The sequence below is a fragment of the Athene noctua genome, chromosome 22 (genome assembly GCF_965140245.1).
Source record: "Athene noctua chromosome 22, bAthNoc1.hap1.1, whole genome shotgun sequence".
Taxonomy (NCBI): Eukaryota; Metazoa; Chordata; class Aves; order Strigiformes; family Strigidae; genus Athene; species Athene noctua.
The window spans coordinates 8,140,777-8,163,915 of record NC_134058.1 but is presented as its reverse complement, the minus strand read 5'-3'; the positions used below and the strand labels follow the sequence as shown (position 1 = coordinate 8,163,915).

Sequence of the window (23,139 nt, the reverse complement as noted above, 5' to 3'; positions counted from 1 at the left end):
CCGCCCCTTTGCCCCGCGCCCCCCCCGCCGGTTCCCCCGCCGCCGCCGCCGCCATTAGAGGGGCCGCTTTGTGTCCGCCGCGCCTGCTGGTGAGTCCTCCCCCCTCCCCGCCTGCCCGCCCCCCGCTGCCGCGGCGGGGGGGGAGCGGAGGGGGGGGGCCGGGCGCGGTAGGCCGCGGGGTGGTGCGCGGGGGCGTCCTGGCGGGGCAGCCGGAGGGGCCCGGGAACTCCCCTCAGCGCCGCACCCCCTCTCTGACAGGCCGCGGAGGGAGCGGGGGGACGCGCTGTCGTGACGAGCCGCGACAGGCCGCGCGGGCAGAGGATGCTGTCGCGGTGAGCAGCGCGGCCTGCTTCCCCCCCACACACACCCCCCCCTCCGTACCCGGGGAGGCCGCGGTGCGCCGGGCTCGCCCCCGTCCAGGCCCGAGGAGGAGGCGGCCCCGGCCCGCGGGTGTCGCCAGGCCGGGGAGGTGCGGCCGCCGCGGCGGGGCCTGGCGGGGTGCGGGCCCCCGGCCTCTCGTCGTCGCTCACAAAGGAGGTGCGGGCGTCAAACCCGCCTCTGCCGTCCCGCTGACACCCGGTAAACGCCGGCGGGTGTGGGGGGGAAGGTCAGCGGCGGAAGGGGCCGATAGGTCTGCGACACAATCGCTGTTGATAAACTTAAGAAGTGCCTTAGCTCCCGCGGTAGCCTTCCCGCATTTTGGCTGCTTGGCTGGGGTTTCTTTTTCCTGCACAAACTCACTTCATCAGAGGCACCAGAAGTGCCACCGCTCGAGGAGAACCTTTGTCCGAGACTTCAGGTTGTGGCTCTGCTTCCCAAAAACAAGCTCTTAATCCCTCTCGGTGCTGCTAGAGGTGGATAGAGGCCTAAGCGTGAGACTACTAGGCACTTCCAAACTCCTCCCCGAGACCCTGTGATGGTCATAGCCTGGTTAAAGAATGTTAATTATCCTCCTCCCCTTATTGCACATGCTTCTCCATAGAGAAGCCTATTAAATTCCCGTCTGGAATGGGACTGTTTCAGAGGGGATTCCATTCTGGGTTCATCGTCCTTATTGCCACTCTAGACTGGGGTTTTTCCAGTTAAAACCCTGCAAAGGCTGACAAAGAGAAGGAGCAGTGTACCGAAATCACAGCTGATGTAAGGTGGTGTAGCTCTCGCCAGGCCGGAGAGGCTCCACCAGCTTATGGTGCCTGAGGACAGCTCCAGACCAGAGACGCTGTTCAGCACAAATCCTTCCCGCCTGCATTCTAACTATTTTCACAGTCACCATTGTCTGCAAATCACGGGGGACTGCTCAGCCTGTGCTGCAGGAGAAGAAAAGTTAGATAATGTGGGGTTGTGGGTGTGTTCGCTCCTTTTAAAAGTGTATCAGAGACTGAAAGTTCACTCAGTGGTATTTCACAGGTTACTCTTTCCAGGAGTCTTATGTGGCCACTTAATTATTTTTTGGGTTAACAAGCGTGTGTCACTTCTCAGTTCTTATCAGGCCTTTTGAGTAATAGTTGCACCCTCATTTCCAAGCATGTGACTTTTTGTGTGTGTGTGTATTTATTTTTACCATAAATAGTATTTTTAGCATCTTCAGGAAATAGCTGGCCAACGATCTTTGGCAAGCAGCTGTCTTATTGAGGCAGGAAAGGTTCAGAAGTGCTCGTGTTCATAAACGGTGTCATACTCTGAAGCTCCTCCACGTGAGGACAGTGTGCATAGGGGCAATGAGGGGAGAGGGAGGGATCGCTGATGAGCTCGGTTAAAGAACAGAGGTGTTTTGATGGACAGGGCAGGAGAGGACTTGCAACCCCTCCCTCAGGAGGGACTTAGAGATTGGTGGGTAGAGTAGGAAATCCTTGGAAATAAGGAATGGGTAGGGGATAAAAAAATACACATAATGACTGTTGGGGAGAAGAACTTGGTGTATATGCCTTGAAAACGTCTACTGGCTTTTGCAGCCTTTCTCCCCTTTACCTGCATGTGCCTCCTAATTAATTAGTTCTTCAATGAACCGTGCACTTTCCTCAGGTTGTAGCTCCTTGATTTATTTTTTGTTTTCAGAATATCTTTTTATTTTGTGTTTTCTCTTTCAATAGAAACTGATGTGTGAATCTTTTGTCAGTGTTTTGCTAAAAGTGATCCAGGGTGTTCTGAGGATTTTAATTTCCATGAGAGGGAATAAAAAAAAGTTTTACATTGATGGACTCTGATGTGAGGTGTGAGTAGATTTTATATAGACTGCAAGAAAATCACAGCTTTTGTCATGTATAGTTTTGTCCTATAGAACAGTAAGTGATGGGTAAATAACTAATATTTGGGAGGAGGGTTTATATATGGTTTTAAATTTAATCTATCTAAGCAAGGAGGATACAGCCTATAAAAGTTTCATACCCTGGTACGTAATGTTAGCAACCTAAATTTTCATTCAAGCGTCAGTGGTTTGTCAAAATCCATAATGTTGGATCCTGGAATTAAGATATTTCATCCAGGGCTATGAAGCTTGCAGCAGAGGATTTTCATGTTGGAGGAGTTTGAATTTTTGACCTAAACCTGTTCTAAACTTAAAGCTGAACCCTGTGCACTCTAATATGAACTATTTCATTCCTTAGCTGCTTGTGTCAGTGGCAGCCCACGGAGAATCTAGATCAAGGACCATACTAGCCAAAAATTGTTCAAAAACTCTTTTTGAATTGTCCCACAGAGGTTGTCTCTGTCACAATCCTGAGCATCAGTGCAGGGAGGGATTATTTTTAGACAGCTATGCAAGAATTCTGCTTCGTATTCCTCCCTTGACTGAAGTTTTTGCAAGTTTCTAGGTATGATGGTGACATAATTTAAGTTGCACACTACCAGGCTTTGACTGTGTGTTTGGGGATGTGAAGAAAAACTCCTGGGTATAGGATGAGAAGGTAATCCAGGCCACGGAAATGATCTGCTGTTACTGTTGTCTTATAGATCAAAGATTGATCAAGAAAGAATCTGAAACCTATAGGGTTTTTTATATTGAGCTGGCATTCATGTTGGTGAAGGATAATGGAGATGAGGCATAGATTGTTACTTGTATTTTAATAAACATCTGTTGAGATTGAGTTGACTTTGAGTTCTGGTATTACATCCTACAGAGACGAGGTGCTGAGCTCAGTCCCAGGAGGGGAGGCAGAGCATCAATCTCACTGTAGTAACTTGCCTTTTTTGGGTTTTTTTTTGTTTTTTTCAGTGAAAGCAGCATCTCTGTGTGCAAAAGGGCAGTATTTAATTTTTACTTTGCTCTGTAAAAGTCAACAGGATAGGCAAGGTGTAAGTCACGTTGCGTTCATGGCGTTTGGAGTCAGAGGTCCAAACTCAGTACTACCTTGACATGAAAATATATCTTTAGGCTTAGGAAAAACTCTCCTTTGGGTCTCCTTGTGTAGGAATGCGTGTGTTTGGATATCAGAAACATGACAGATTTTCACTGTGCTCCCCTGAACCCTAAAGTACTTGGGATTTGTTGGTCCCCTCCTTAACGCTGTATAGGGAAGGAGTGGATGGAAATAGAAACTGTAGCAGTAGTCAAGCCAAAGAATTTCTTGCCTGGCAAGTGGTGAGCTATTGGATCTTCGTATTGGACCACTATTCTTCTTTAATTGAATCAAGATGGTTTATAATGCTTGTAGCAGCGTGGGTCTCAGATAGCCTGTAACAGATCTCTGGGAGGCTCGACCGCAAGAGAGTTGCAAATAGAGCCCTTGTCGCTTAATCAGGAAGCACAGGATTGAAAAGTCAGTTTAACTAGGACACCTCCCAGGAAATCCATGCGGCGTGGTGGCCGTAGGGATCGGGATGAAGTTAGCACGAAACTTGTTGAATGGCAGCAAAAGTGATGGGAATGCCAGTTGTGAAGTCATGCTCAGCCAGATGTGAAACGGGAGTGAATTTCCGAGCAGGTTGCCAAATAAGGATTAGAAGTGGGGACTAACTTGTGTTCTGTATTCAGTAAGATGTTTTATTCCTCTGCACATTTTTAGGCTGTTTTAAATGACTGAATACTAGTGGTCTGATTTAATCAAGACAACAGGCAGCTCGGTGAACTGCAAAAACAAAAGGGGATCAGTAAATGCTAGAACAACTTTGTGAAGCGGGCTGTGACAGGTGATCAGCTGAGAACTTTTAACAGATACATTTTGTAAAACAAGTTTGTATCAAAGATGCTGCTGGGTGATACGTTCTGTAACAATCTAGATACTGAGGGCTTGGGTTAGGTAACTTCTACCTGAGCTGGATTTTTAGGGAAGAGCTTTGAGGATTTCAGAGGACCAGAAGTCTTGAAAAAGTTGGCCAACTTGCAACTTAGAAGGTAATATTTTGGCATGTTTGGTTTGGATTTCCATTTTTGCTTTGTGAAAATATTAACATTTCCTGTGCTTTTTTTCTGCAGCTTCCAAGACATTTAAATGTTCTTCTGCTCAATTCAACTTTAGAAACTAGTAGAGAATTGCATGATAATCAATAGCCTGTTCTTGAAATCCAGTTACTTTGCTTTTTAAGTCTTTCTAACAATGAACAATCATTCTGGCTTATGTTGCTTCTGAGGTTTTGTATCCCTTGACACCCTGGCTTCAAATCTGCAAGACCATAAAACCTTTTTTCTAGCCCCTTTTGACCTGATTTCTAGACCCATCGCGTACTGTATACCAAGTCATGTCTAAGAGCACATCAGTCAGCAGTGTACGTGTCGTGTAACAGTAAGTGGACACCCCTAAGGGCACAGGATTGGATATGCTTTCTCATTTTTCCATTGCATATTTGTTTTCAGTCTGTGCACCCTACCCTGTGTCCTTGTCACTTGGTATTTCCGCCAGCGTGACAGTTGGCTTGCCACATTCAAGACCTGATTTCATCCTGAAATATTTTCCCTTGAACGAGATTGAAGTCTGAGATAAGCTGGAAAATCTGATGGCCAGCAGAAATTCGAGGAGTTGGCCAAACTATGCTTCAAATTAACTTCTTTCTTTTTTTTTAACATTGTATTGTCTGTTACATTGCTGGGGGGACTCCACTCTTCTGAAATACTATCCAAAATGTGTGTCTCACCGGAAGCCTCCTTTTTTTTTTTTTTTTTTTTTTTTTTTCCCCCCTAACAGTGTGCTGATAGCTCAGGAGGAAGTTGCAATAGTTTTTCTTAATAGTTGATGGAAAGCTACCTGTAGCTTTGGCTGGATCTTCCATTAGTGGTCACTTCCTGAGCTGGGAGACCATTCCTGCTCATCTAGAAATCCAGAAAGTGAGGAGTTTTTTATTCTCCTTGCTGGATCACCACCTTTGAACTAACTAGTTCATGATAGCTGGGGAACCTGCAAACCTGCAGTTCAAATGCCCCATGGGAAGATGAGTGTGAGTAGCTATGTGAGGAGTTACTATCTGTACTTTCAAGCAAGTTTTTGAAAAGGTTGGTATCCTGACATTTGTATTGTTGCTGATGTCATTATTTGTTTTCTGACAGTCATCAGGTTTAAGCGTACATGAGAGCTACCCAACGACCACCTTGAAAACCTGCGTCCTCAATTGATGGCCTCTTCCTATTTTCTAAGCACAATATTTGTTTCTTTGACATTTGTGTAAATGCAAAATACAGTTATTGCTTTCCAATTGTTTATTAATTAAGAGTGTTGCTTGTAATCAAAACTGTATTACACATTTAGAGATGTCTTGGTATCCCATGCGTGACATAGGGTGTCCAGAAAACAGCTGGTTTGGGTGACTTGATTTTTTTTCATTAAATCTATCATTTTATTTGGAGGGGGGACTGAGAGGTTTTCTGCCTTTCTGTTGCAAAAACTTCTAGTCTTTTGCTTTATCTTTTTGAGAAACTAAATTCAGGCCTGTTTGTAGTTGACATTTCACACCCAGTCCAGAAAACTACCTTTGATCCCTTTGTGGAAAGAAATAGGCTAAGGAAGAGCAGTCCTTGAGCTGTGATGCCTTCACAAGGTGGTGCTTGTGACTTTGCCCTTGAATATCAGTGCTTTGAAATCAATAGGAGATTATCCTCCTCCCCCTCTGATTCCCTTGGCCTTTTGAGTGGGAGATGATCCACGCGTGGAATCGTGGAGGGAATCAACAAGCTCCTGTTTGGGTCACTCTGAATATCTGCTGGATGGTGACTTATTTGCATGTATTGTAGGCACTGAAGTTATGAATTTGCTGTGTTAAGGTTCACACTTGAAAGCAAGAAGTCTTGAGTAGTTTCTACTGTGATCTAAACTAAGGGGTTTTTTAGAACTTGTGGAATTTTAAGTCAGAGTTGGGAAAACTGTGTTTTCATGCATGTAACGTGCAAGTCACACCGTTTAAAAATAAATAAAACCCAGGACCAGGTCAGGCACAGTGCATGCTTGTATGTGTGTGTAAGTAATCCCAGGGAAAGCATCTTTTGCAGCCCGCAACCGATTTCTCTGAGGACGTATCTGTAATTGGTTGGTTTAGGACTCACTTCAGAATACTGGCATTTTTTTAGCTTCAGGCTATGCTTGCTAGAAAAAAGCATTTGATATTGAACTGAAGCCTGGTGGAATTTTTAATTTTTCCTCTCATTTTCTACACTTGAGGAAGGTCCCATAGAAGAAGAAAGAAAAAAAAAAAAGTGCTGGGCTGTAGTTTGTATGTTCTAATTGTCTGTTAGTATTTTTTTCCCATTCTGAAATTTCATAAGAAAGCTTCATTCATTTGCTTTATTTTGGTTTTGGCATGTAGTGTGTTTTGATTTTTCTGTTTTGTCTCAGAAGAAAACATCCGGCACTGTTACACTCATTTGTTTTTCCTGGTGCTGCCACAGGACTAGTTCACTGTCGTTTTTCAGAATGACTGTTCAGTGTCAAAGGAGAGGTCATAGATGGTGCAGAAGCGGGTTGACTGCCTTTAGCTGTCCAAAGTGCTGCGCTTTGAAGATGACCAGCTCCATGCATGTCTTTTAGAACATCTCCCGTGGAAATGCTGCCTCGTGATGGGTCTGGTTCTCCCAAAATGAAAGTCTCTTGGTCAGTTGTGCACCCGATGTGACACTGCACCCACCTGCAGCAGCGGTGGAATTAGTTTATTAATTTACGGCTTTATTATTTGGAGAGGAGATCTTGTAGGTGCAATGACATAATAGCCTCTTGCATCATCAGTCTTTATGAACCATCATATTTTAACACACATTCCCCTCAGCTCTTCTCTCACTGCTGCTGGTTTCTGAATGGAAATTATTTACACAGCTTGGAGGTTTAACAGAAGTGCTCTGTGCAGACGAGCTGTGTTTTGGGTAAACAACTGAGGGAGGCAGAACCCCTGTGATTGATTAGGAATCCCCACTGATGAGTAATAAGAGAACTGTATGTTTGGGCAAGAATACGAAATAATTGAGGTTGGTATTGATGTGGTATGGGGCATCCACCCCTGCAGTGGTGAAAGTCATCTTGAAAACAGTGCCAGGAGTCGTGTTAGGTCTCTGTTCAAGAGGAAGACACTCGGGCGTATAAAAGTGAAAATTTATGGTTAAGTGTCTGCCTTCACATCTGAGCAAAGGAAAACATCCAGAATAAGTCGAAATTGGGAGCGTTTGGCTGCTTCTCTGTAAGGAAGGGAAGAAGGGATTCTGGAGCTTGATCTTTGGATGGAATAGGGGAGGGCAGGTCCAGCCCTGGTTTGCTAGAGGCGAGGCTTTACTTCTGAGGTTTTTAAAGGGGGGTGCTGTGAAGAGGAAGTGAATGACCAAGTGAACTTTCTGTTTTGCAATGGAAATAGCGGAGCCCCTCTCCTTAGGAGAGGCTGGTGCAGGTGGATGGGCCACAGGTAAGAAAAGTTATAGAACTGTAATGGTAGTAATGGGTAAGACTTGATGAGGGTTAAACTAAGCTTAACCCATTTGGTACCTGTGACAGTGCATGTGTTTGGAGGAGAGTTTTGTGGAGTTTATAAATTCTTTTGTCGAAGGTATGGAGACTGCTGTTTCGATGGTTATTTTCTTCTTCAAGGACTCCTTAATTTCTATAAATCGCATGGGGTTTAGTTTGGGAGGGGCATGGTTCGGGTCCCCAGTGTATGTATTTGCTGCCTAACAGATTTAATGGTTTAATTCCTTAGGCTGATAGAAGCTGGATCAATGTGTCAGCTCCTGCTTTTACCCAAAGTCAGTGACTGACTGGTTACCTCAACACCTCACTTTAGGCACAGTCTGCTTTCTGTTGTTTTAAAGAGCCTTTTTATTCTTTCAGATATGTTTTAATGGAGCAGGCTGCAGGTCTGGCTTACACCTTTGCCGTTTTTGCTACATCCATAGCACTCAAGTTTGCATACATGTTTTAGCATCTTTGTTGAATGCAAGTGTTGATTGTCGGTTATGTTAGTCATAAGCTGTAAATCATTTATCCTTCTTTTCTTTTTAATCTTTAGTTTGTTAGATACATGGACATAGATGTTTTTATTTTGTTAATTTTCACACCACATCTTTTCTGTACTTTAGGTTGACTCCTCACTGCATTGTGAAAACCATTAGGAAAAAGTCCTTGGGGTTAAAACCTGGGGCTCCGCAGTGTTACCTGCACTTGGGGCTAGAAATTAATTTAAATGGCGACTGATCTGTCTGAAGCTGAACCCGTGCATCATAAGGCGCTTCCACTCTTAACGGGAGCTCAGCTGATCCACACGGACAAGTTAAGTGAGGTAGGGGCTGGCCCATTCTCCAAGCTTGCCCTTGGATCAGTCCTTGACTTCCAGTCCTGCTGAAGGTTACTCGGTACTTTCTCCCCCGCTTGTAGGAAACTCGATTGGGAGTGTAATAAACCCTGTAGGCACTCTCCTAACCCTTCCCTGCTTCCCCGAGATGCTGTATTTGTCAAAATCCTCAAATGCTCGTCTCAACTAATTTGGAATTGAAAAGAAATTATTTCTTTTATAACTGTAAAATATGCAACTGTTTTCTCCTAGTATGCTTCAAAGAAGCTGGTTTGAGGGTTACTGTCTTTTAAAATTCTGAAAAATCCAAACGTAACCAGAATATTTCTGCTTTGATTTACTTTAATCCCATTTCAAAAACTTTCTGATTCTTTCCAGTATCTGTACTGATTTTCATAGACAACTTTTCATCTTTGTAGAAAGTTGAAGAAGACACAATGCCGATCCGTCGCTCGGTGAATTCTTCTTCCCGTGAAACTGCTCCCAAAAGCAAACCTGCTGAAGGTGAAGAGGTCAAAGCGGGTACGGTAATAGTTCTGTAGCGGATTGTTAATATATGTCCAAACATAGGCTTGTGTTTGGAAACTTCTGAAAAACCCTACTGCCAAGTTTAAAATATTTACTAATGCTTAGCTCCTTTTCACAGGCTTTTCTTGGATTATTGGGAAGTTGTGTTTTGCAGCCACTCTTTTAAGTCTGAACCTATTCGTTTTGTCTTTCATACACCGTGAAAAGGTCCTGACACTCCAGACATGAAAATATAGCTAAATATAGCCCCTTTTAAGCTTGCACGTTCTTTAGAGTAAAGGTGGAAATTGTGAAGTTTCAGTAGTGTCAGGAAGAAGGCTTGAGATTGAAGGGTGGGGTTAGTGAATGGAAAAACAAAGTATTTTTTTTTTTCTTTCTTTTCCTGAACAAAAGGATTTTACCACAATGTGTCATAAAATCTAGTCTGATATTAACGTGTCTGGTCTTAGCAGCTTTACCTCAGTTTCTCAGAATGTGTCATTTCAGTATTGCATTCAGTTAGTTTCACTGATTTTGTCCTCTTTGGTGTCACAAATAAATTACATATGAAACTATTACTACACTGTGTATTTTAAATGCATGATGCCTCCATGGGAAGACCATGCACAGGAACGTAGCAGGAGTGCTTAAGCTCTTTCTCAGAGATGGAGAATATGTCTACTGCATGGAGCAGTCCTTGTAGACAGCTCTTTACCCAAAAAGTGGGTAGTGGCAATTTATATGTGTCTTACCTAGCAGACAGCCCGGTCTGAAAGCTATTCTCACCTAAATATACTGGAGTTAATTTGCTTGGTAAGTTGATTTCTGACTGGATTTGATCCTGCTGATAGACAAGGGCTTCTGCAAGTGGATGGGCAATCTAAAGCTTTGCTGAGTCTGAAAAAATGTGATTGAGTGGTTAAAATCCTTCAGGTGCCACAGTGTGTGGTGCAGAAATAGCAGTGTTTGAAGATCGTAAACAAAGCTACTTGTATGTATCCATCCAAATTTCTTGTAGAGATGTATGGTTTTGCTTGGAGTTGAAAACACATAAACCTCCACCTAGGGGAAAATGTTAAGTGTTTCCTGGTACTGATTTCCTCCTCCCTTCCCCACCCAGGCCTCTCTGATGAGGGACGATTGCAACAGTAACTGCTGGAGTTAAGAGGCGAAGACTGGGGCGATTCGTTCATTATGAAAATTCTACATGATGTTGTTTGAAGTTGTTTCGGCATTTGATGGTTGATTGCACCTTATTGAAACTTTCAATAGCTTTGTTCCCTTCCTAAGTTACATTCAAATCATCTGTTTAAATTAGAGGAAAGAAATTTGTCTGGTGTGAAATAATTTTGGGGTGTGTTCGTAAGCTTTTTTTATTGCCCCTCCGCCTTCCTGATGAATAGAGGGTAATTTTAGGGAGTAACTTGATTCACGTTCACCATCTTTCAGATGCAGAAGTCACCTCTGAGGAATCTGCCTCTGCTGGAGAAGAACGAGAGACTGAAACCCTGCCTGCTGCATCCAGTGAAGCAGAACAGCCAAAGGAACCTGAGAATGAAGGGAAGGGGGAAACAAAGTCCTCAGAAGAAACCAAAAAGGAGTAAGACTTGCTTAGTGCTGCATTCAGGGATTTGGGTAGGATTCTGGAGAAAGTCAGGTTCTAGAGATAGAAAAGATGATGGCAAAGATGCTGTTCTTAGAACATGTGTGAGACTGAATATCGAGATAGAGTCTCTATTTTTTTCTGATAGAAACATCAAAATGTTCTTTAAATTATTTTCAGTGTCAGATGTTCTGGACTTTTTGTTGTTGTTCTGCTTGTTGGCTTGTTTTACAGTGTCTCTTGTCTTACTATTGCTTTGTATTTTTTCTAAGCGAGAAGGATCAGTCTAAGGAGAAGGAGAAGAAGGTGAAAAAGACCATTCCTGCGTGGGCTACTCTTTCTGCTAGCCAGCTAGCTAGAGCACAGAAGCAAACTCAGATGGCTGCCACCTCACGTCCCAAAATGGATGCTATTTTAACTGAGGCCATCAGGGTAAGCAGGAGACAAAAGTTTCTTTTGTTCATCTGTCACAAAGCAGAATAATTTGTGCGCCTAAAATCCACAATTTCAGCTTGCTGGTGGTACAGATGATAGTGCTGTCTGTTAGCAGGAAACTCACTGTGTAAGATGTGTATGCTTCTTCCTGACAGCCCGTGGAGCTGAAATGTGAGTCCGTGATGATGATGAGGAGCCCTGTAGCTTATTTCTTTGTTTAGAATTTGTTTATGTTATTAGAAACAGCTTGGGTGACATAACCTGGTTGATTGCTGTTATTGTTTAATTTGGTGTGCCTTCTATTTAACTTGACTTAAGTATTTAACTTGATTTACCTTGATTAATCCATCTATTTGATACGTGCTTTTTTCAGTGTTAACTTATTCTAATTCAGGACAGATGGAAGTACTGTAAACTAGCATTCCAAAGTGGTGTTGGTCTTGGTTTACTGTATCCCTCTTGGTTGGAGAAGACCTGTGCTGTGTAGTTGTGCTGCTGCTCTCCCCTTGAGGCTTGATTCATGCTCAGGGGGCCTGGACTCCACCAGCCTTAATTGCAAGATGGCCTTTCCAGCTGCCGTATCTTCAATTTAAGTTTTTTACTAGTTTACTAATGTCAATCCTCCAACTTCTTAAAAAAAAAAAAAAAAAATGGCAACTTGTTCTGACTTGATTACTCTGTCTGACATTAGTAAAATGACTTAGCAGTTGGTTTGCCAAAAGGTGACTGTTTTGTAGCAGCATGTGGTGTTTATGCCATTACTTGTAAATGCTTCGGAATACGGGAGCAGCTGATACACTCTTGCTGTACTGCTTTTGTGTTGTCTGCCCTTCAGCCACTCTGAAGGGGAAAGTTAAGTATTTTGTGGGTCATATTTTATACTCTTGAGTCATTGTGGGGAAAAGGCCAGCCGTGGCACCCTGTGCTGCTGTCCTGGCTTATACACATCAGTTCAGTCTCGGTTCTTCCAGGCCCACAGCAAGATAATTGCAGTGCAGGTGGTTTCTACTAACTTTTTGCCTCCGTTCCAGGCGTGCTTTCAAAAGAGCGGTGCGTCGGTCGTTGCAATACGTAAATACATCATCCACAAATACCCTTCCCTGGAGCTTGAGAGGAGAGGCTACCTTCTAAAGCAAGCATTGAAAAGGGAACTGGAGAGAGGAATCATTAGACAGGTAAGAGTTGCTTTGTGGAGCAGCCCTGGAAGTGGTATCGCTCAATTACAGAGGAGTTTCTTAAACTCCAGTAGCAGGTTTCTGGGGTGGTCGTGTTCTCCCTCGTGGAGATTAATCAAGCTCTGTCTCCACCGTGTTAGACACTGACAGAATTTCAGCATTGTTCTGTCAATCAGACACTTTTCACAGCTGTCTTTTGTGCAATTTATGACCATTCCTTGGTGGTGTGTCATACAGCATTGCAGCAGCATGTGTCTCCAAACTGAGTCCAGCGATGTCACTTCTGCAGCAACACGTTTCTCTTACCACTGTCATTTATGCCCGTGATATCTGTTAGGCTCTCCTGGTCAGGACAGCAGAATATGTTATTAATGTCTGGCTGTGGCTTCTGATCTTAGTGACATGTCAGTGGGTTCAAATCAGGCTTCTGCCATAACGTCCATCACCAGGGTGACAGTGCATTCAAAATCTGCAGTTATGTCAGTCTTTTTCAGGGTGTAACAATTCTGAGTTACTTTCTTAAAGACTGAAGTGGGCTTTCTTTTGAACTAGGTGAAAGGAAAGGGAGCTTCTGGGAGCTTTGTGGTGGTGTCTAATGCAGGAAAAACGGTTCCAAAAGCCAGAGACAGAAAGGTAAGGTGCATCATTTTAACAACGCTCTTAAAAATCTTGCACTGAAACACATGTATTTTAAGAAATGCAGCCTAACGTCAGCCCAAATACTATTCTCCTCTTTGCTGTACTTTTCCTCCCCAAGTACAGTAATCAAAACATGCATTCCACTAAAATCAGAATGACAAAGTAAAATCAAGTAGAATAATCAAAACCTTAGTTTTAAAATGTTTACATTAAACCCCTAGGCTTTGGTTCAGAGGCAGAAAACTGAATAACCATGAAGCTCCTCTTCTGTCTTTACCTGGTAGAGAGAGATGCCTCTCAGGTATTGTAAGAGAGCTTTATGCTATTGCTGTTTCTCTTATATCTGTTGCATGGATAAATGGAAGACTTCAGGACTGTCAGATGACCATTTTTACATCGGCTGTGAGGGCAGAGGGAGGAAGAAGAAAATGTCCTAAGGCTTCTGGAAGAAAGCTGCTAATATTGGGTGTATATTGTTCTGAGGTAGTAAAATGGGATGTGGGGTTTTTTGAGGCTAGCCCTCCCAATTAGACATGGTTCCAGCACTGCTGTTCCCCACTCCCTGCTGCGCTGGGTGTTTGAAACACATTTCTAACACCGCCGTTACGAAACGCTTAGCTGGAATTGCCGATCCCCTTGCGGCTTAGACGTGTGAACCCAGACAGTATGTAACGCCTTGGTGCTTATCTCTTGGCTACTGGGGAGACCAAAAGTCCAAAAACTGAGGGAAGCGGTGACACACTTGGTATCAGGGCACTGAAGGAAACTAATTGCAATGTAACTTCTTTTTAAATAGAGCTCACTGGCTCCACGAGAAGTTTGAGCAAGGCACCTGATAACTGCTAACACATCACTTTTCTTGTCTGCAGCATATCGGTGTCTTTGTTCGTAGTTACTTTCTCTGTGTTGCAGCAAAACAAATAGCTTGCTTTTGTTCTCGGTGAATTCAGCTAGCAGTCGAGCAGCTGTCTGGGTGAGCAGCACTCTCACCCATTTGACTGTTTGCAAAGCTGCTGTTCAGCATCAAAATCGTTACAAACTTCAGCACATTTCACCAACTGTCTTTTCTGTATAAAGAACAGACCCGTTTTTTTTCCTGATCATCCCCTCCTCATAGTAACAAAGGGATGGAGGAAAATTCAGAAGGGAGCATTGGCTTCAATCAAGATTCCATTCTGTCATCTGGAAAAAAAAAAAAAAAAAAAAGGCATTCCTGTTCAGCTGTTAATTTTGGGGAAGATTTAGCCTGTGTAAACAGGTCTTGCCTTTGGTTTTTAAGTTTCATGTCAGCATGTATCATTTTCACCTGTCCCACTGAAGGGTAGCAGAGGAAGGTGTCTACCGAAAGAGGAAGGAAATAATTAAAAATACAGATGTTGTTAAATACTCAGCAATTTATATTTGTAAAACTTTTCCTAAGACTCCTATGCAAATTCTGGCCAAATTTGCTCAATGTTACTTAAGCTGCTAAACTTTTTAAATTGTTCATTTAAAGAGCTGCCATACAGAACTTGATTTTCCAGATCTGTGACCAGAGACAGGAGCACTTCTCCTCACCTGTGCATTGCTGGTTCAGAAAACCCAGAGTTTTAGGCCCCACTGATGTGTAAAAGTATGTGTATTTCAGAAAAGCACTTCCACTTCGACTGCAGAGCAACAAGTCAAGCTGGAAGATGTCCTGCCACTGGCTTTCACCCGCCTTTGTGAGCCGAAGGAAGCTTCTTACAGCCTGATCAAGAAATATGTGTCTCAGTATTACCCCAAACTCAAAGTAGATATAAGGTAGGTGCAAGGGTACCCTTTTGCAAGCAGAGCTGCAGAGGAGCGGTGAAACACAGCCTTCCTCTGGCTTTGCCTCCCTCACGGTGATTCGGTTCAGTATTTCAGCAGGCAGCAGGCAGGTGGTGCTCTGCATTGTAGAGCCTGCAGGAAAGCTTGAGGAAAAGCTCTGCCTTTTTCTGCATCCCTCCACACCCAATCTTTGTTCCTGACGCTGACATCAAGCACTGCTCTACCCACCTCCGCCCTTAACCAAAACCAGATCCTTTTAGCTGCGTGGATGTGAAGGTCTCTCCTTGGGATCTTATCCCACTTGTTTCTGGATGCTTTAGCTGGCACACGCCTCCAGTAATCTTCAGGTGTGCCCATACAGAGCGGGTCAAGGCACGGGGAGGAAGCAAATCTAGGAAAACCCTGTGCATCACCTCTTCCAGGGGCTTGTACTCAGTCCCTTGGTTGTCTGCAAGCTGACTCACTGCCCAAGTCCAAAGGTGCTTTTCAAAATGGGTAAATCCTTCCAAGCAAAGAAGCTTGTCTGTTTCTGGATGCGCAGTGACACCCAGAAAGCCTTGCAGCTGAATTTCCGCTAACGTACGCTGTTGTTCTTCTCATCTAATCAGCACTTGCTGACAGATCTCCGTTTAAAATGTCTGTATGTAGGCAGATACCGCTTGTAAGTACTGCTCTGCTCACACTCTGTATGAAGCGTTGTTTCTCTGTTTTTCAAGCTGTCAGTGTGTGTCAGTAAAGCTTTATCCTCCTGTATTTCAGACCCCAGCTGTTGAAGAATGCCCTGCAGAGAGCTGTAGAGAAAGGCCAGTTAGAGCAGATCACAGGGAAGGGAGCGTCGGGGACATTCCAGGTCAGAGCCAGAGTTCGTCTTTTTTTGTTGACTGTACTGACCACAAACGTTGGATCGAAGCTAACGCGCCCTCTCCCCCCTCCCAGTTTCACGGGGTACACCTTTCTTTAGCAGCCTGTCATGCTCAGGAGTTGTCAAATTATGAAGCAGTAGCACTGTTATTCTCCTCTTGGTCTACGTTTCTGGAGCAGACCCCCCTGCTTAGCGTGCTCTGCGCGCTGCTTCAGCTCTGAGTCACTAGCACAGTAGGGGAGCTGGTGGGGTAAGCTTTCCTTCCCATCACTAATTGTAAGTGCAGTAGGTACCCCAGATGTCTGCAACGTCTTTTTCTCACGTCTGTGCCATAGAAGTCTCTTGGGTACATTTGGTCTGTGGGATGGAGGAAGATCTGGTTTATTGCCTTCCCTGAGTGATAGGCCCTTAGATTGCCACATCCTTGCAGTGTATCTGGGGACTAGGACAATGTGTTACTGATAAAAAGCCACTCCAGGCCAGTTGAATGAATGGGCCTTTCCTCCCAATTAAAGCTGGGAGAGCAGCGTTCCCTGTGCAGTGTTTTAATATAAAACGTATCTGTGCTAATGCAGGAGCGCCGACCCACCTGGTGCAGAGGAGCTTGTCCTGACCTGGTTTGGGAGAATTTTGTCTTGATGCTTTTCTCTTCCTCCTTGGAAAATAGCTGAAGAAATCAGGGGAGAAGCCCCTGCTGGGTGGGACTGTGATGGAAGATGCCATCCTGTCTGCTATTGCGGCCATGAATGAACCGAAGACCTGCTCCACCACAGCACTGAAGAAGTATATCCTGGAAAACTACCCAGGGACCAACTCCAACTTCCAGGGTAAAGTACCAATCTGTGTAAAGGCTTCTCCTCTGCATGCTGAGAGAGAGTCCTGCAGCTGCAGATGCGTCTGTGCAGCACCTTTAAACTATTCAGTTGAGCTTGCTGGGGCACTGACAGCTGCTTGGCTCTTTGTGCTGCAGAGATGCTCAGTGTTTTTAATACCCATTAGTTCCTTTCAAGCCTGACAAAGGCTCGTTTCTGAGACATAATGCATGTTTCTCTTGTCCATTGCATGTTCCCAGGAAGGGGGAACGGCATTCAAATAGTTTATTGTTCTTAAATCACTAAGTTGATTTCATCCGTCTCTCTCTATTTTGAAAGGCTACAGCTTTGCATAAATGCAGTTCCTCGTTGCTTTTTATTTAGAGAAGCTGCATAGTCTAACTTTTAAAAAAAATTCTCAAGCACCCCTCTTAGTGATTTGTTTGAGGTCCTTCTTTGGCTCTGATTTTTAAGAGGTCAAGCAAGTGAGGAGAGAAACTAATCCTGTTGTATTTGGGAAGAGATTTGGCATGTCTTTGTTCCCAGGAATGACACTAATGTCTGTTTTGACTTTTGCCTTAGCAGAAGCAATACTGACAGAGATTTTTAAAGCAGATCTTCTAATGGCTTCTTTGCATGGTTTGGTCTGAGCCCCCATACAGTTGTTTAACCAAGGCTGGAGGTCATTTGAAGCAGAACGAGCTCGCGGCAGCCTCTACTAGAGTCAAACCTGGAAGGTAGATCGGTTTGTTACTGTGGTGTCACCGTGCTGGTGCCATTCCTTGGGACGTGGGGCCGGAGAGGAGGTTGCTGCTCCCGCACTCTTTGCCTGGAGCTGAAGCGCAGCATCAGCGCGGCTGTTTGATGTGGGGCTCGGTGACACGGAGAGGAGCGCAGGTTCCCTCACAACTAAAGTAGTTGCCTGAGGCCTTCTGCCAATTAGAGACTGATGTCAAGTGTGACTTCTTAATCTTGGGGCAGGGAAGAGTTTGCCAAGCCCTTGCACAATTTATTTTCAGAACCACTGGAAATTGCCCTGTCCTTTGAGGCCTGTGTTTAGCCGTCCTCCAGTGCTTTTCAGTCTTGCAAGTCAGATAAGGAAATTTCAGCTTGCAATCTGTTGTTTTCTTTCTCCTTCCATTACATAAAAGAATTTTGATGATCTCTGGTCCATTTTAATAGCAACCGGAGGAAGATCTGGTGAGATGTAAAATCAGACTGGTACGTGCTGCAGAGCCAGTGCTCTGCACTCCTCCCCGTTTCATACCTCGTGCTTCTAACTGGACTTGACTGGAGTCAAATCCTTTACGTACTGCTATTGATTTTCGGTACCCAGAGTAAAACCAGCCCTGTTTTATGTCTTGCTCGTGTTTATGAAAGTAGGGGCTTTTTAAAGAATTCTTGAACGATGACAATCCTAATGTTGCAACAGTAGTAATTTAATGGATGCAATCAACTCAATTAGCTGTGCAAGCTCTTCCAGTGCCAGTCAAAGTCAAACATTTCAGCAGAGGTAGCCTGTAAGCTAGTGAGGGTATGACATTGTCCCAAAGGATCCTCTTGTTGTGAGATGTCAGTTCTTGATAAAAGCCCGTTTCAAGAGTGTTGAATAAGTGGTTGGAGTGAATACCTTTGCATTAATTGTACAGAACAGATTCAGATGACAGTTCAGCCAGCATGTTGCTTTGTATTTTTCCATTTCTCAAGGGAACCTCTTTGGAATGTACTTGAGGGCAGGCTTTGCTTCTCCCTTGGTTTGGAGGGAGCTAAATATGTAAATGGTCCCTCTAATTCAAGCTGAAAATGGTTTTGAACTGACTAAACAACTTCAGCCCTTTGCCAGAAACAAAGATCCCCTGTCCTTGCATGGTTTCAATTACAATTCTTACACAGTGCACAATGGAACAGAAGACTAGAATAAAAAGTGCATTTGTCATATTTCTAGTCTAAATATTTTCCCCTTTTTAAAAAACAAACAAACAAAACAAAACAACCACCCAACAAAAAAAAACAAGAACAGAGAAAGATGCACCACATTAAATTTAGAACATGAGGAGGCCAAAAGCAGGGTAAAGGCTTGTTTTTAAAAGCACTTTGGAGAACAGGCTGAAGAAAGCCAAGACTTTGGAGAGTCATAGTTACGTGGTGCTGTTGAATGCGTTTATAAAGGAGGATCCCTTGATCGTGACATCAAAAACACATGCTGTTCTTGACTTCTTCCTTCCTTTAGAGAATTTAAAGCCACACTTGCCAAGTGTTCGGGAACAAACACTTGTATGTTGCTTGAAAAATTAAGTGCGAGAGGATTTCCCTTTAAATGAGATGTACTAAAACTTCTAAACATAGTAGTCTAGCTGGGTCCTGCCCGCAGCAGCTACTCTTTGCTCGTGTAGAAAGAAGCATGCGGTGATGTCTTCACGAGTGTTGGGTCTCCGGTGCTGTTTCATTCCTCTGCAGGTGTCCTGGGCAAAGGAGACTTTATCCTGACTCTCCCTCTCTGATTTCAGGGGGCACTGCAGAGAGCAGTAAGGTTAGACAAGCGGATAAAGATAGTAACGCAACCTTTCTCTGATTTTTTTTTTTTTTTTTTTTGCAGTGCATCTACTGAAGAGAACCCTGCAGAAATGTGAGAAGAATGGATGGATGGAGCAAATTTCTGGGAAGGGCTTCAGTGGAACCTTTCAGCTCTGCTTCCCTTATTATCCTAGGTAAAGAGCTTGGCTGTAAAATGATGTTCAAGATAGGTGAGCCAGATAGACCGACCTCCTATTTACAAGGAAGTTTGTGGAGGGTTTAATAACTGATGAACCACAAGGTTGTCACCCACATTCACTCTAGATAATGACATTACTGGGGTGTCTGACTGTGAGTGGACATAAAGCAGACTTCATTAGCAAGAAAAGCTTCTAAGGGCGATAAAAATATTGGGCTTGATATTCTCAGGTACTCTGTCGTGATGCTTTTTTTGCAGGATGGGGGCTATTTAAGCATTCCCATGCCAAAACAAATCCGCGTGAGCAGGTAGTGCGGTGGTGTTCTTAACGCAAGGATGCTCCTAACAAGCAGGACCCAGCTGCTCGCCTCTCTTAGTGCCGATGTGGAGGAGAGGTGGGAGGAGGGAAGATGACCTAGATTAGCTACGGTGAGACTAAAACAGCCTCTCCTCTCCTGCTGTGCGTGCATATTGTGCTGGGCCGCTGGAGCCCAGGGAGGGTGACTTAGTGTCCCACAAAGAGCCAAATGGCAGCATAGTCATTAAAGTCTCTGCTCCCCACCTTCTTTTACTGCATGCACACAAAGTGCTCAGTGGCTTCAGCCCGCGTTCAGAGCCACCAAAGTCTGATCTTGTCCCTTTGTTGTCTGCCTTCCTGTGTCTGCGCAGAAGGAGCAATGAGGAAGAGAACTGGAGAAAGGGCAGCTGAGGGCTGGGGCATTCCTGGTGACTTACAAACTGTCGCGCTTCTGCCATTGCAGAGACTAAATAACATTGGTTTCAGATAGCAGCAAACACAGAAGTCTTGGGGGGTATTTCTGGATTAGGCTCAGAGCTGTAACCTTACAGGAGGGTGGGCAGCAGTGCCTGATGAGCGCCAGGGTTACCCAAGGCTTGCCAACCCTGAAGTTGTATCCTTAGAAGTCAGTCACGCTCTGACAAGAACCCTCTTGTAGCCCAGATGTGCTCTACCCAGAGAAGCAGCAGGATGAGGATTCTGAGGAATCTGATGAGGAAGAAGAGGAGGAATCGGAGGAGGAAGAAGAATCTGAAGAGGAAGAGTCTGAGGAGGAAGAGCCACCACCAAAGAAGAGGTATGGCAGCACGAGAGATAAATGGGTTCCTTCAGATGAAATAAAAGCGACTGTCACAGCTGTAGAGCACACAGGTTTGTCTCTTGGTGTGGTTATTTATCCACAAGGCTCTTTCTCAGAGGTGTTGGAAAAAGTTTCTAATTATGCCTTGCTCTAGAGATACCATAATTTGAAACTTGCCTCTTTTTTTAGCTCCAGATGAGAAGAGAGCCCGTATTTATCTTTGCGTTGCCTTTAGTCTCCTAAAGTCACCTTCTCTGCTTTTTCATGTGATGTTTCACATGGGACTTCTTGTATTTATGAAATGTTTCCTTAGGAAGACTGTTTCCTACAGCGTTATTTGCAGTTCTGTAGCCAGATATGAAACCTGCCTTACTAGAATATGGATTTAAGATAAGTGTTGTTCATTAAGTAATAAAATTCCATTTAGAGAGGAGAGATAGTGCTTATCTCTCTGAATTGTTCTGACAATTGACTTTGATTCATTGCCATTATTTGTATGTTTATATGCCTAACAAAGGAGTTTGAAATCTCACTGGCAGAGCACTGTGGGGATTGAGAAGTGCTTAGCGTGACACGATCTGCCAGAGGAGTTCTTGCTCTTTGGGATTTAGCTAATGAAATGTACTGCTGCATAAAGAAACATCCGTGGTAAAGAACAAGGATGCCAAGATCTGCTTCATTTATGCAAATTGACGACAGCAGCTCTGCTCTGGGTAGCATTTGCGCCTCCACTGAGATCTTGTGCTGTCTCTCTTTCTGACAGGATGCAGAAGAGGCCGCCTCCAAAATCACAGAGCAGGGCCCCTCCGATGAAGCGAAGAGAGTCCAAACCCAAGCCAAGAAAAACCCCCGCAGCCCGCCGGGGGAAAGCAAAGCCCCCTCCCAAGGTTAAAACCCCTGCTAAGAAAGCCAAACCAGCAGCCCCAGCCATCAAGAAACCCTCTGGTGGCAGCTCTTCCAAGAAACCAGCAGCCAGCGGGAGGAAGGAGGTGAAACCTTCTGCCAAGGGCAAATCCACCATGAGGAAATCTCTCCGGGCAAAAAAGTAAAATTTTTCCACTGTCAGGGAATCCCATGGTCAAATCCACAACCTTGTTTTATAAGTCAACGTGCATTTGTATTTTAGTTCTGATGCTTAAACACTTCTTTAATTTTTGTTATGGTTTTTTTTTCTTGAATGATGGGGAAAAAGCTGAAAACTAAATCAAACCAACCCGAGCATTTATTAGATCTGAGTGCTGTGCCTCCTGCCTGCCCCTCCCCTGGAACAAGTCATCTTTAGTTTCTGCGATACTTTTAGGACTTTTCTAGGACATATATAATCTGTACATTTTACCGTGTTCCTCTTGGGTTTGGGGGGGAGGGGGTGGGGGGGTAAGGGTTGGCTTTTAAAAATTCTTCAGAGAAGATCTTTATATCTTTAGAGAGCAGGAACAGGATGATTGGGGGAATATGATTCTTAAATAAGCAGGTCCAACGGCAGAAGAGTCCTCCCTAGACCCCCGGCGTGGCGAGGTCCTTACGCTCCCGTGAGGCTGCGGTGTCCGTACAGCACTTACCCGAGCCCTGGGGGAGCCGCCTCCTGCGCCGCCGTGGCAGCGACAGCCCGGGCTCCTCCAGAGCAACGAGGTTTGTTGGACAGGGACTCAGATCTTCAGCAGTCAGAGGCTGCGGCGTCTGCTGACGGTCTGAGGCCAGAGGGGTTCCTAAAGGGGTGGTTCTCGGTTAGGCGGGTGATTTGAATTAGTGTTTCCACACCACATCTGTTACCTTAAAACCAAAATATATAGAAGTCTTCTTGAATCCAACTTTCAGATGTTTTTAAGAGATGGAAGAGCCTGAGTTTTGTCACCTCTTGTTTACCCTTTTTTAAAGAAAAGTTGGAGAGCTATACAATTGCTAATGTAGAGATGTTGATAAGTGAAGAACATGCAGTTTGCTAAAATAAAATGAAACTAGATTCCAGGCCCAGTTTGTGTGTCCTTTCTCTTTCTCCTCCTGGAAAGGTAGAGAGGAGGGAATTACAGTCACCGTGGATCGCTGCAGAGGCAAATCTTTGTTAAAACTACATTGCAGGTGTGGAAGACCAGGGCTGTTTCAGCCCGAGCCCCTGACAAGCTCTGTAGCTGCACCCGCTTGTGACCTTTTTCTCCCCCATTTTCTCCGGAGACAAAGGCGAGCAAGCAGAGAGCTCTGCTTGAACCTCTCACTGCTCCTCTTCTCCCTCTGCCCCCCGTCAGTCACCAGTGGGGACAAAAAAAGACCAGCTGAAATCCTTCCACCTCTCGCCCTCCTCCCCAGAGCAGCGCCCGCGTTCCGAAACGCTCCACCACGGCCCGGCTCTCCCTCGGCCTCCTCGGGGCAACGCGGATTCGATGGGACCTGACAGTCTTTTTCCTTTAACGGCCTTTTGGAAAGAGCTTTGCACGTACCGTGCTGAGAGGAGTGGAAGTACCTCTAGAAATAAAATGCATAAAAAGGAGAAAAATAGCCTTACTGAATTTATTATTTTCAGTTGCCATCCCAGCGTGGTACCTCTAACAACTGAGAGTTAAAAAAATTCTTACAGAAATGCCCTAAATTGTTCCCAGCCCTGTAACGAGAGTGTGCAGACAGCAGGTTAACTAAAACCACAGCTGGTGTGAAACTGGCAGAGTGAAAGCACTGATCAAAGAGGAATCCTCAGGGATGTAAAGCATGTAGAGACATTGGTTAATGGCTCTTTCCTAGGGCTGCTTGTACCAAAACAGTGGGTTTTGTCGGTGTTTTCCTCCAGGCAGGTGCTACCGTGAGCCAAATTTGAGAAACTGCTTCTCT

General features: G+C 44.5%; 1 protein-coding gene across 2 annotated transcripts; it reads left to right on the top strand.

The window, feature by feature from the left end:
• Positions 1–22,287, top strand: HP1BP3 (heterochromatin protein 1 binding protein 3). 2 transcript variants are annotated; one of them, XM_074924680.1, is made up of 13 exons: positions 1–89; positions 8,477–8,676; positions 9,108–9,210; positions 10,645–10,795; positions 11,071–11,230; positions 12,265–12,408; positions 12,961–13,041; positions 14,675–14,829; positions 15,598–15,688; positions 16,368–16,527; positions 19,109–19,220; positions 20,182–20,319; positions 21,086–22,287. In XM_074924680.1, the coding sequence occupies exons 2-13, from the start codon at positions 8,581–8,583 to the stop codon at positions 21,369–21,371; spliced, it is 1,677 nt and encodes a 558-aa protein (XP_074780781.1). In that variant the 5' UTR covers positions 1–89; positions 8,477–8,580; the 3' UTR covers positions 21,372–22,287. The 2 variants fall into 2 exon arrangements, with proteins under 2 accessions (XP_074780781.1, XP_074780782.1); XM_074924681.1 differs by lacking the exon at positions 8,477–8,676 and having other exon boundaries at positions 2–89.
• Positions 22,288–23,139: the final 852 nt, after the last annotated feature.

Bases quoted from the DNA above. Each gene is read 5' to 3' on its own strand.
- HP1BP3 (XM_074924680.1), top strand. From the start codon at position 8,581: ATGGCGACTGATCTGTCTGAAGCTGAACCCGTGCATCATAAGGCGCTT. The intron at 15,689-16,367 runs GTCAGAGCCAGA...CTTGGAAAATAG, and splicing joins GAGCGTCGGGGACATTCCAG to CTGAAGAAATCAGGGGAGAA. The intron at 19,221-20,181 runs GTAAAGAGCTTG...ACCCTCTTGTAG, and splicing joins TGCTTCCCTTATTATCCTAG to CCCAGATGTGCTCTACCCAG.